The following is a 10,188-nucleotide window of genomic DNA, read 5'->3' as shown; positions in this document are numbered from 1 at the left end:
AGTGTACTGTACTCTGAGTGTGAGCCTGTTGTGCGTAATGTGAGTCTCACATTGCACATTGTTTATCATTCTGAGAGAAAGATTTTCCTTGAAAATGCGATCGAGGAAACCATTACATGGTTAAAGCCAATAATGGTGCAGTAAACCTACAAGGACTGTAAGTCCAGTGTTCATTATTGTGCGTAGGACTAAATGTGTGTGCCTGTGTGCTTGTCATTGTGCTTGCTTGCTTGCATGCGTGCATTACTAGTCAGGTAAGCTGGTGGGTATTCACAAACACATTTAATATTGTGTTTCATCAGTTACTCACACAGAAAATCGTGTCATTGTCCAAAACATCACTCCACAACACAGTATACACAGTATCTCAATCTCATATACATTTATTTTGTACAATATTCAAAAGGATGCCAAACAAGTTGAACTTCTTATTGTCCTATGCAAAATCTCCAAACAATTGCATACACTGCTCAGGAGTCTGTTCGTCAAAACTGTAGTGGCTAACTACAACAACTTTGTTACAGGGTTATTATCCATTGCTAATTGGTAGCAACTATGTTGTATTTGATGAGCTATTTTCCAAAAAGCTATAAAAACCATTTTAATATAATTTATATCCCTAAGAAATTCAACATTAAATTGCTCATTTCAATGACATTAAAAGATACAGAAAATAAAAACACTTTTGAAAATGGATATATAGCATTTTGGAAAAAGAGCCCTTCATTTATACAGACTCGTTTGAGTGTAGCTCGTTAATGTTGCACACACAGTAAACACATGCAAATGAAGACACTTGTTGAGGAGATGATTGGAGCCCATAGTGGCTTGAAGACTGCAGGATAGTAAGGCACTGTGCTGGAACAGCAGATTACAAAGAACCCAACGCAGTCTCACCCCAAGTTGTCAATTTCTGACTACCTTGGACCAGACGGCAATTTTTGACGTCTTGGGTATTCCTTCCACGTCACATTTTGACTATGTGGCCTAACCCTATACCTATTCCTAAACCTAACCTCAATGACGTTATGCTGCCACAAGGGGGCGCCTTTGAGGACATAGTCAAAATGTGACGTGGAAGGAATACCCAAGACGTCAAAAATTGCAGTCTTGGGGTGTCAAAAATGGAGTAGTCAAAAATTGACTACTTGGGGTGAGACTGTGTAGAAGAACCATGACTTGTACACTTGTTCATACAATGTCATTTAGTAAAAGGGTCATTCACGTCTTTAGAAGCAGACATCAGGGTGGTGCAACCACTGTTTCTATGACTACTATGCGAAGTGAGTACTTGTGCAACACGTTTTACGGACATGGATTGAATGTTAACCAAATAAATAATAACAATGTTTGAATTCACTACTACTGTGTTAGGTTGCGACATCAAATGATTGTGCAACATGTTTCAATGACGTGGGATGAATATCTTTCATATAAATAGTAATGATTCTTATTATAATATTTAATTCATACAAAAGTGCCATTAGCTGTGGTTACACCACCACCTGACTGCTACTAAAAACATTAATGACCCAAAAACAAAAACAAATAACAGCTAGTCTTGTATCTAAGTAACTTTTTGGTTGAGCAACAAGGTCTTATGACACTACGCGCTAATTTTCTGAATGAAAATTGTTCTCGTATCAAGTAAACATCTTCTTAAAATAATGAATTAGGATTAATTCCAAGATAACTAGCAGGATATTTATTGCACTTCACACAATTCACTGAACTCTCAGCCATGTACTTTAGTAAGAAAGTAAAGTCTAGTGACATCAAAACACTTATAGAGGTATTAACACAAGGCCACAACGAGCAATAGATAAAGACTTCCTCCACTTCTCAACTGATATGTTTCAACCGCTCAATGGCAAAAGGCATCATGAATTTCCTCTTGTTTTATCCACAATTTGGAGTGAAATTTAGCAGGTCCATTAAACTACAGTATATTAAGGCCACTTGATAGTCGAGGCACTTTTGTTATGGACTCTCAATCAATCTCTCTCTCTCTCTCTCTCTCTCTCTCTCTCTCTCTCTCTCTCTCTCTCTCTCTCTCATTCACTCAAACACGCACACATAGTTAGTATTAAGCAAACTCCTCTCAAAAGTGCATGGTCAAAGTGTACTGCTATTCAGTTACTAAATGTTCTGAAATGATGGTTACCAATAAGAACTTGACATACTGACAACTGACTGAAATACTGTATGTCATAACGGTAAGATAAATGTCTGATCTGCCAATGCAACAAGCTGATTTTGGCTGTCACATTGTTTAAGGTAGAGTATGCAATTGCAGTCACTTATTTTAAAATGTATGCTGCCCGTTCACAAATTTGATCTTTTCATGAATATTTACTAATTCATTAAACTAAAATGTACTGATCGACAGAAGTACTGTAAGTTCCACAACCAAAGATGTCTATGGCCTGGTCATTCAGTCATGGAGAAGATCCACCTATTCATTTATGGAAAAATATAGTTTTCAATGAATACATTTACGAAATTTATGAAGGTGAAAAAGATTACACTTGTGAACGAGCAGCAAACATGCAGGAAATAAACAACTAAAAAAATGACAAACTCCACCTTAATACAATGCACATCATAGCGTTTGTGCTATAGGGCCAAGCGGCATAACCCATCATGTATACAACTCCGCTGCAAGATAACTTATCCTCAAGCAGCAACAAGAACTCTCAAACACATTAAAACAACAATGTTCATTAATATCGCCATATTTGACAGAACATAATAACAAAAACAACATGTGCATTCTCTGCCTTTCAAACAACTCCTCTTTCCCCTAAACCTTGCTGATTTAGTATTAGTCATTTGGTTCAGCTGATTTTGCTTTGGCACAAAGGACAGACAATAAGTTTACACTGCAGAGCAAGGAGTGAAATATGAACTGTAGGCTATATTGCAGACTCAGAGTAAGTGATAAAGTCCAGGAGTCTTTCACAGATGAGCACCAGATATGATTACTATTCCTTCCAAAATCTTCACTTGTTCAGTACACACACCTAGGATGGAACTCAAACCAGACCCTCCCATCCTGTCATTGCTTGTGGCCTTGTTATGCATGGTTCAACGTCACTGATGATGAAAGTTGTATTCAATAAAAACACCAAAAAGCACAATTCCCATGTCAATTTCTCATTTGCAATCAGGGTGTCCCAAGGGGAAAATCCCAACCAAAAGTTGTTCTGCCTTTGTTGATAGCGGGGAAACTATTGTTCTCTTATCAGTCGAATTTCGTTTGACGTCTCTCTCTACGGGAGGTCTTCATCGTATGAGACATCTATGGATTCAGGGTGACACTGATGAAAGCGGCCACAAGCAGGAAAGGACGATAGGAACTACAGTAGTGTTTCACCCATAGCCTGGTCTAGTATACGCTCGCACTAATTGTATTAGTGTGCAGGAGGATTTGAACAGATGACTACCGGAGTACCGATTACAAGTGAGAGGTTTGAGATGTGTATCTGATTTATACCACGTTAAAAAGTGGCAACATGAGTAATATCCTCCCAAATGACCCGATAAAGATGTGAAGTGGAGGGAAATATGATTGACCGGAGCTTTACAGATTGCAAGTTCAGGCTAACACAGATTCAGTCATAGAGGTAGAAAAAAAACTAGAGGTGGGACCATCCCCTTATTCACGGCAGTCCTGGCAGCCATTATTTGTAGGTAGATCTGAGCAATGTCAATGAATGGAGAAGTGGCTCAACTCTGCCAAAAAATGGCTAAATGATGTGAAAATGTAATTGACACACTATACAGTATAGACAATACAGACAATAGTTCGTCTGTACCTACCTAACTAATACGGACTGACATTGAAATGTATTTTATTGATTCATATGATTTACAGTAGATTTTAGGGCTGCACAATTAATCAAAAAATAATCAAAATCGTGATAAAATAGTGAAATCGAACTCATGATTTTAATCGTGATTTAATCGTGGCAATAGTGACCTACTTTTGAGAGCGTCCTTGAAGCCAGAACATACTGACAGGCTGGTGTTTCTGGCCAGAAATCTGTCCACTTAAGTTTCATGCTATTGCCTTTACATAATTAATACAATTCATTTTATTTTGCTCATCCCATATGTAATTCATTCTTGGTTATATTTCATCTTCTGCAAAAATCAATAATCGTGATTAATAATCATGATTATGATTTTGACCAAAATAATCGTGATAATGATTTTTTCCATAATCGTGCAGCCCTACTAGATTTAAATTGATATTTAGCTTGATGTGTCAAATCTGGTCATTGATTAACCCGTTAAAGCACGCCATTCTAAATTTGCTGTTACCAGAATGGCAATGACTGAGTCGTAGTGCATTAGTAGATGAGTATTATGGTGATTAACTTTTTAATGACTTAAAAGCGTGGCTCAGATGATACGGCGTACATTATGGGGTTAATGTGTCAATTCATATTCACAGTTTTAGGCCATTTTTTGACAAGGGTGGCCGTGTTCTCCATTGATTTGCATTGAATAGAGAGCACAGATCTATCAACAGAAGATGAACACTGTGTTTGCCGTTTTCCAGTGCTGTCAGGAATTGCCATGCCACCTGTAGTTTACTACTCTACCTCATTGCATAGAGTACACTACATATGAATAAACCTTTTGGATCGGGCCCCCTATGTGTGCGGCTTGCTGATCAAACGTTCCATCAGGCTCCCTCCTCCTCCTCCAGTGCCTACTGTGCTGGCGATGATGCTGGACACAGAGCTGTCTGAGGTAGTAGTAGTGATGGAGATGTTCACCCCTCCGTCCTCCGTAACGCTCGCCCCGCTGTCCTGCGTCTTAAAGTACACCAGGTAGAAGATGGGCAACACGATGCCGATTAGGAACATGGCTATCACGGCGTTCCACCACTGGATGCCCCAGTCCGCCCCGTAGCTTCTCAGCCCCTTGCACGCGTCCCGAGCCCCCCATCGCCGCGACGACGACCCCGACCCCGCCTCTCCTGGCCCCACCAGCAGGTCGTCCTCCGTACTCTGGATGAGCCGCTCGATGTCCTGATCCACCTCCTTCAGGAAGTCTGTGTACTGCTGTACCTGGGGGTGACCAGAGGGGGCGCCGTTGGTGAGGCTGGCTGAGACAGCTGGGCCTCGCGGTGAGACAGAGTTAGCATTAGCAGTGGTGGTGTAGGTGCTGTTGTCAAGAGGATGCTGGATGAAGGGTCCTGATGCTGCTGACGGCGATGTGGTAGATGATGCTTCAGGCTCCCGCAGCTCGGAGTTGGTCTCCGTGAGGAGGCCGTGCTTCTTCACCGGGATCTTGATGGACTTCAGGGCGTACAGGTCCTGGTCCTGGATCAGATTGTTCACACGCTTGATGTCGGCCACCTACAAGTACAGTAAGTAAGAGATCCCAGTACAGGGACTATGACATAGGAAATCAATTTTGACAAGACCATATCTGCATGCAATGTGCAAGAACAATTTGCTGCTGTAGGTAGGCTGTATCTTAGGAGTGCATTGATGAAGGAAGCAGCAGAACTCTGCTCCACAAAGGTAAAACACAGCATCTAATCATTTTGATCAAATCGCATTTGGAATGCTAAGGGACTTTATACCACCTTTTTAATCTTGAGCTCACACCTCTTGGCTCGTCTGTATGACAATTCTAAGGGCATGTTTAAGGTTTTTTGTACGATAGTTACCACACTTATGCTTTGAATGCCGTAACTGATGGACTGACACATACAGTACATGTACACAAGTTTTAGAGTACCTACCTTGCATCCATACTGCAGGGCCAGCTTGTTTAGATTGTCCCCCTGTGTGACATCTCTCTCCAACAGCATCACATCGCCCACCCTCTCCCTCTCTCTCTCCTCCGAGTCCCTTCCTCTCGGCCTCAGCTCCATCACATTCAGCTCGTCCTCCTCAGATGAGCCGCCGGAGTCTGCCAGCCGGCCCCGGAACATGTACACCTGGCCGTCCGCACTGGCGTGCACATCCACCGGAGCCTGGAAGGCCGTGGGTACAGACTCTCCACGCCGCATCGTGCCGCAGACAGGGAAAAACACCCCTGGAACAGGACAGGGGAAACCACCCCTTCACAGATGTTTATTTGCCACATACATAGATACATATGGTAATACATGCAGTGAGGCTCTCCACGCCGCATCATGTTACAGAGAGGAAAAAACACCCCCTGGAACAGGACAGGGAAAAGTGTATACTTTGCCACATACATGGATATGGTGGGTAGACAATGAGGCTCTCCACGCCGCATCGCACCACAAACAACCCCTACTTTCAAGGCTGCTTACTTGTCACAGAGATACAGTGACGTATGGCACGCAGTGATATTGCTTGCACACATTGTCCTCATGCATGCAATACATTGTATTCATGGAAAGTTCAGTGGGAATGTAGAGGCTCCAAAGTAACAACCTCTGCAGAAGATATTAAGAAAAATTGAAGAGTCAACAGTGTGATGTAATGCAGTAGCCCAGTGTTTCCCAACCAGGGGTACGTGTACCACTAGGGGTACGCGAGCACACTGCAGGGGGTACTTGGAAAAATTTAATTTGAACAAACATATGGAGCTTAGTTACATTGGGATGGAGAAAGCGATATAGAACTTGACTTAGGGGGGGTACTCATGGCACAATGAAAAGGCTTGGGGGAAAAGGTTGGGAAAAAAAAGGTTGGGAAACATTGCAGTAGCCTACCAATAGCCTACAAGAACTGCATAGGCATATTCATAACACTGCATTAGAAATGATTAGAGTAGAGCAAGTCTACCATGCATTTCAGATATGCAAATGCTCATCATGTGGCCAGAGGTTAGTTTTGACCGACTTTTTTATTAACCGTTATAAGCTAAACTAAACGCATTGTAACTGCTTTATGACGAAACGTGTTTTCAAGCTGCTCCTGCTGACCATTAGGCCTGCTCCACCTCGTCTTTTCCCTAACACATTAGCCTACAAGCAGCTTCATCTGTGTGTGAATTGTTACAGTTACACGGCGTAGCGTGGAACAGGAGTTTGGGTGTTGGCTATATAAGCCTAGGTCCGCAACAGTGTAATTTCTTAACGTCAAGCCAAGTGGCAGCGCAGATGATCGCATTTCAATGTGGTCATTTTTGCTTAGAAGAATAACAAGTGGCAAAAGTTTAACTTCTGCCGAAGTTTGAGGCGACCTCTGTAGACTACGTTCATTATAGTAAAGCATTTTGTTCAAATGGTGGTAATTAGGCCTAGGCCTATGTATATTGTAAAAAGTGACATAGAAAATGCTACAGGGCACTGGCGTTTTTAAAAAAAGTAGTTTTTGGAAGGCTATTGGAAGAGATAGGCTATATTTCCTTAGTGTATTGAATCGTTCTGGTCCTCTATTATTTTAAGGGGATTTCATTACAAAATCAATTTCACAATGTACAACAAAGTGTCGTGCTGGTAGAAGTCAAATCAAAACTCACCTTCAGAGAAAATTAACTGCTACATAGTGTCGATAAAAATATCTGCACATCTCGTTACAGACAGCGACAGGCGCAACCTACCCCAGCGCTAGATGGTTGTCACATGAGCCAATGAGAAATAGCAGCCTAGACCAGTGACTACTGTAGGCTAATGTCAGAAATTACAATAGTGGGTAAAAATACACAATCTGATTTAAAGTCAGAGTTCAATATCTAGTGGAATCACACAGAAGTATGAAGAATGCGATATCATAATCCACATATGAGTTTTAAGAAGCAAAGTCGGCTGAAACGTGGTCTGAACATGCAACCTAAGGTTGGTAGACCGGGAAATACAAGACGAGCTACGTGTCTGTTACCACTTTTTAAGACACGGCCATAACTTGAAGTATTAAATTACAGGCGCATCATCGCAAGGAATTACAACGTTATGCATTCCTCTTCGGCTGAATTCATTACAATAATGCAAACACTTTGCCTACAATTTAAAATGATGAATAATGAAAACTCCATTTAGTAGAATAAATTAAATAAATAAATAAATAAATAAATAAATAAATAAATAATTAATAGTAGTAGTAGTAGGCCTAATAGTAGGCCTAGCCCTAAAGTTAATAATGCAAAAGATAGGCCTAATACAAAAGTATTTCAGCAGGCCCCTCTCTATGTCAGTTAGTAAGTAAGTAAGTAGCCTAGGCCTATAACCCAAACCTTACATTTTAGATTTATTTAACTCGCTTCCAGAATGCTGTCCAGAGAAATTAACCCATGAATGTACGCCTACTAAAGTTCCTTTTTTCCCCGCACATCATTTATCCTTTTATCCTTTGCATGCTAAAATATAGATGCACTTTTCACCCGCCCTGTAGTAGGCACTAGTACGAGTAGTACTAGTAATAACAAAGTAATAGCCTAGTTCAGTGTTTCCCAACCTTTTTTGTCTTGTGTACCCCCAAGCCTGTTCGTTGTGCCATGAGTACCCCCTAAGTCAAGTTTTATATCGCTTTCTCCATCCCAATGTAACTAAGCTCCATATATTTGTTAAAATTTCATTTTTCCAAGTACCCCCTGCAGTGTGCTCGCGTACCCCTAGTGGTACACGTACCCCTGGTTGGGAAACACTGGCCTAGTTGAATAGGAGTTGGAGCAGCAGCCGCAGCAGCAGGCCTACCTCTACTAAATAGTTATAGGATGTCATGATAACCCGTAAACCATTACCCTTCACAAAAAAATGTTGACTTTTATAATTGACAAATAATTACCTTTTGATTCAAAAAAAATATATAATATAATATAATATAATATAATATAATATAATATAGGCCTAATATAATATAATATAATATAATATAATATAATATAATATAATATAATATAATATAATATAATATAATATAATACAGAGCCATTGCCCACATTTTGGACTATTCCAATAGCCTAATTAATTTGTTTATTCTTACATATTGTGTCCTTCCAGCTAAAAAAACAAAAAACAAAACAAAAAAACATAAATTAAGGTTCACAATATTAGAATATTGTAATGAAATCACAATTTTCTTAAGAAAAAAAAGAAGAAAAGTTTGGGTCACATTAAATCAGTTGAAATTTGGTACTACTACTTCCTAAATGACATGTCAATGTGCAATACTTGGTTAGGAATCTCTTTGCCTTAATCACTGCCATGATATGTTTAACATTGAAGTTAATGGTAGGGGCATTGCATGGGAGTTATGGAAGATATCCTTTATGCTTTGCCGCCAGCTGTTTTTTGTTTGTTGATCTGGTGACCCACACTTCCCTCTTGATTATATACTGTAGATTACCACACCACATTTTGGTGTTTTGGGGTCTGGTAACTCACCAGAAATAAACCCCTAATGCAAATGAATGCTGTCGTGTGGTGAGTGGACTTTCTAGCCCACAACCTCATGTCAAAGCTAGAATCATACTGAATTTTTGAACCAGTTAATTTGTACAATTAAAGAAGTAGGCCTACTATCTTTGACTATTTAGTGTTCACCACACATTTTTGACTATTTCCGATTGTGTAGAACTATCAAGGTTTTCTGAACACATCCACATGCACTATACAAAGTGACACACTTATACACTTAGACGCCTACGAAAATATTGCAATAAGGTTTGAAATCATGATAAATGTGGTCACTAGTCATTTATAATGTGATATCCCTAGAAGAAGAAGTAGTAGTAGTAGTAGTACTAGTACTAGTAGTAGCAGCAGCGGTGGCGGTGGTGGTGGCTGGTGGTGGTGGTAGTAGGCCTATTTGTTGCCATAAGTAGTATAAGAAGTAATAATATTAGTAGTAGTAGTACAGTAGCAGTAATATTAGCAGTAGTCGTGGTGGTTGTAGTGCCCTATAAAGAAGACTGTAAGACCAACTACAGTACACAACGTTATTAACCCAGTGGTTTTCATATTGGGGGCCGGGGACCCCTGGGGGGCCACGAAGGGGAGCTAGGGGGGCCGTGGCAGGTTGGCAGGAAAACTATAGCACAATTTTTATTTAAACTAGACTGCATTCTTGTTAAAAGTGGGCTTGCCTTTTGGCTTGCCTTTGTGAGGAGGGGCAAGACACTGGCAGCAACCAAGTGAGCTAATTTTTTGACTGACAGCGGTCTTCAACAATCAGAGGTTGAGTTGTGTGCAGCCAGGGTTGTGCAGCCAGGGGAAAGCAAACATTGAGAACCCATGTATAGCATTTGTAG

The 10,188-nt window shown here is 40.5% G+C and overlaps 1 protein-coding gene across 2 annotated transcripts; it reads right to left on the bottom strand.

Moving 5' to 3' along the window:
- Positions 1-233: 233 nt before the first annotated feature.
- Positions 234-7,759, bottom strand: lysmd4 (LysM, putative peptidoglycan-binding, domain containing 4). 2 transcript variants are annotated; one of them, XM_063197487.1, is made up of 3 exons: positions 7,462-7,759; positions 5,765-6,086; positions 234-5,372 (listed from the first exon to the last, which is right to left on the bottom strand). In XM_063197487.1, exons 2-3 carry the CDS (start codon positions 6,032-6,034, stop codon positions 4,662-4,664), a joined length of 981 nt encoding a protein of 326 aa, XP_063053557.1. In that variant the 5' UTR covers positions 6,035-6,086; positions 7,462-7,759; the 3' UTR covers positions 234-4,661. The 2 variants fall into 2 exon arrangements, with proteins under 2 accessions (XP_063053557.1, XP_063053556.1); XM_063197486.1 differs by having other exon boundaries at positions 5,765-6,060.
- Between the last annotated feature and the right edge of the window lie 2,429 nt (positions 7,760-10,188).

This window comes from Engraulis encrasicolus, chromosome 4 (assembly GCF_034702125.1).
Source record: "Engraulis encrasicolus isolate BLACKSEA-1 chromosome 4, IST_EnEncr_1.0, whole genome shotgun sequence".
NCBI lineage: Eukaryota > Metazoa > Chordata > Actinopteri > Clupeiformes > Engraulidae > Engraulis > Engraulis encrasicolus.
The sequence above is the reverse complement of the archived record's forward strand: the minus strand, read 5'-3'. Positions and strand labels throughout refer to the sequence as shown.

What these genes read in the sequence shown, in the direction of transcription:
- lysmd4 (XM_063197487.1), bottom strand. Translation starts at nt 6,034, where the DNA reads ATGCGGCGTGGAGAGTCTGTACCCACGGCCTTCCAGGCTCCGGTGGAT. An exon ending in CCCTGCAGTATGGATGCAAG is followed by an intron (nt 5,373 to 5,764) that starts GTAGGTACTCTA and finishes CTGTACTTGTAG; the next exon opens with GTGGCCGACATCAAGCGTGT.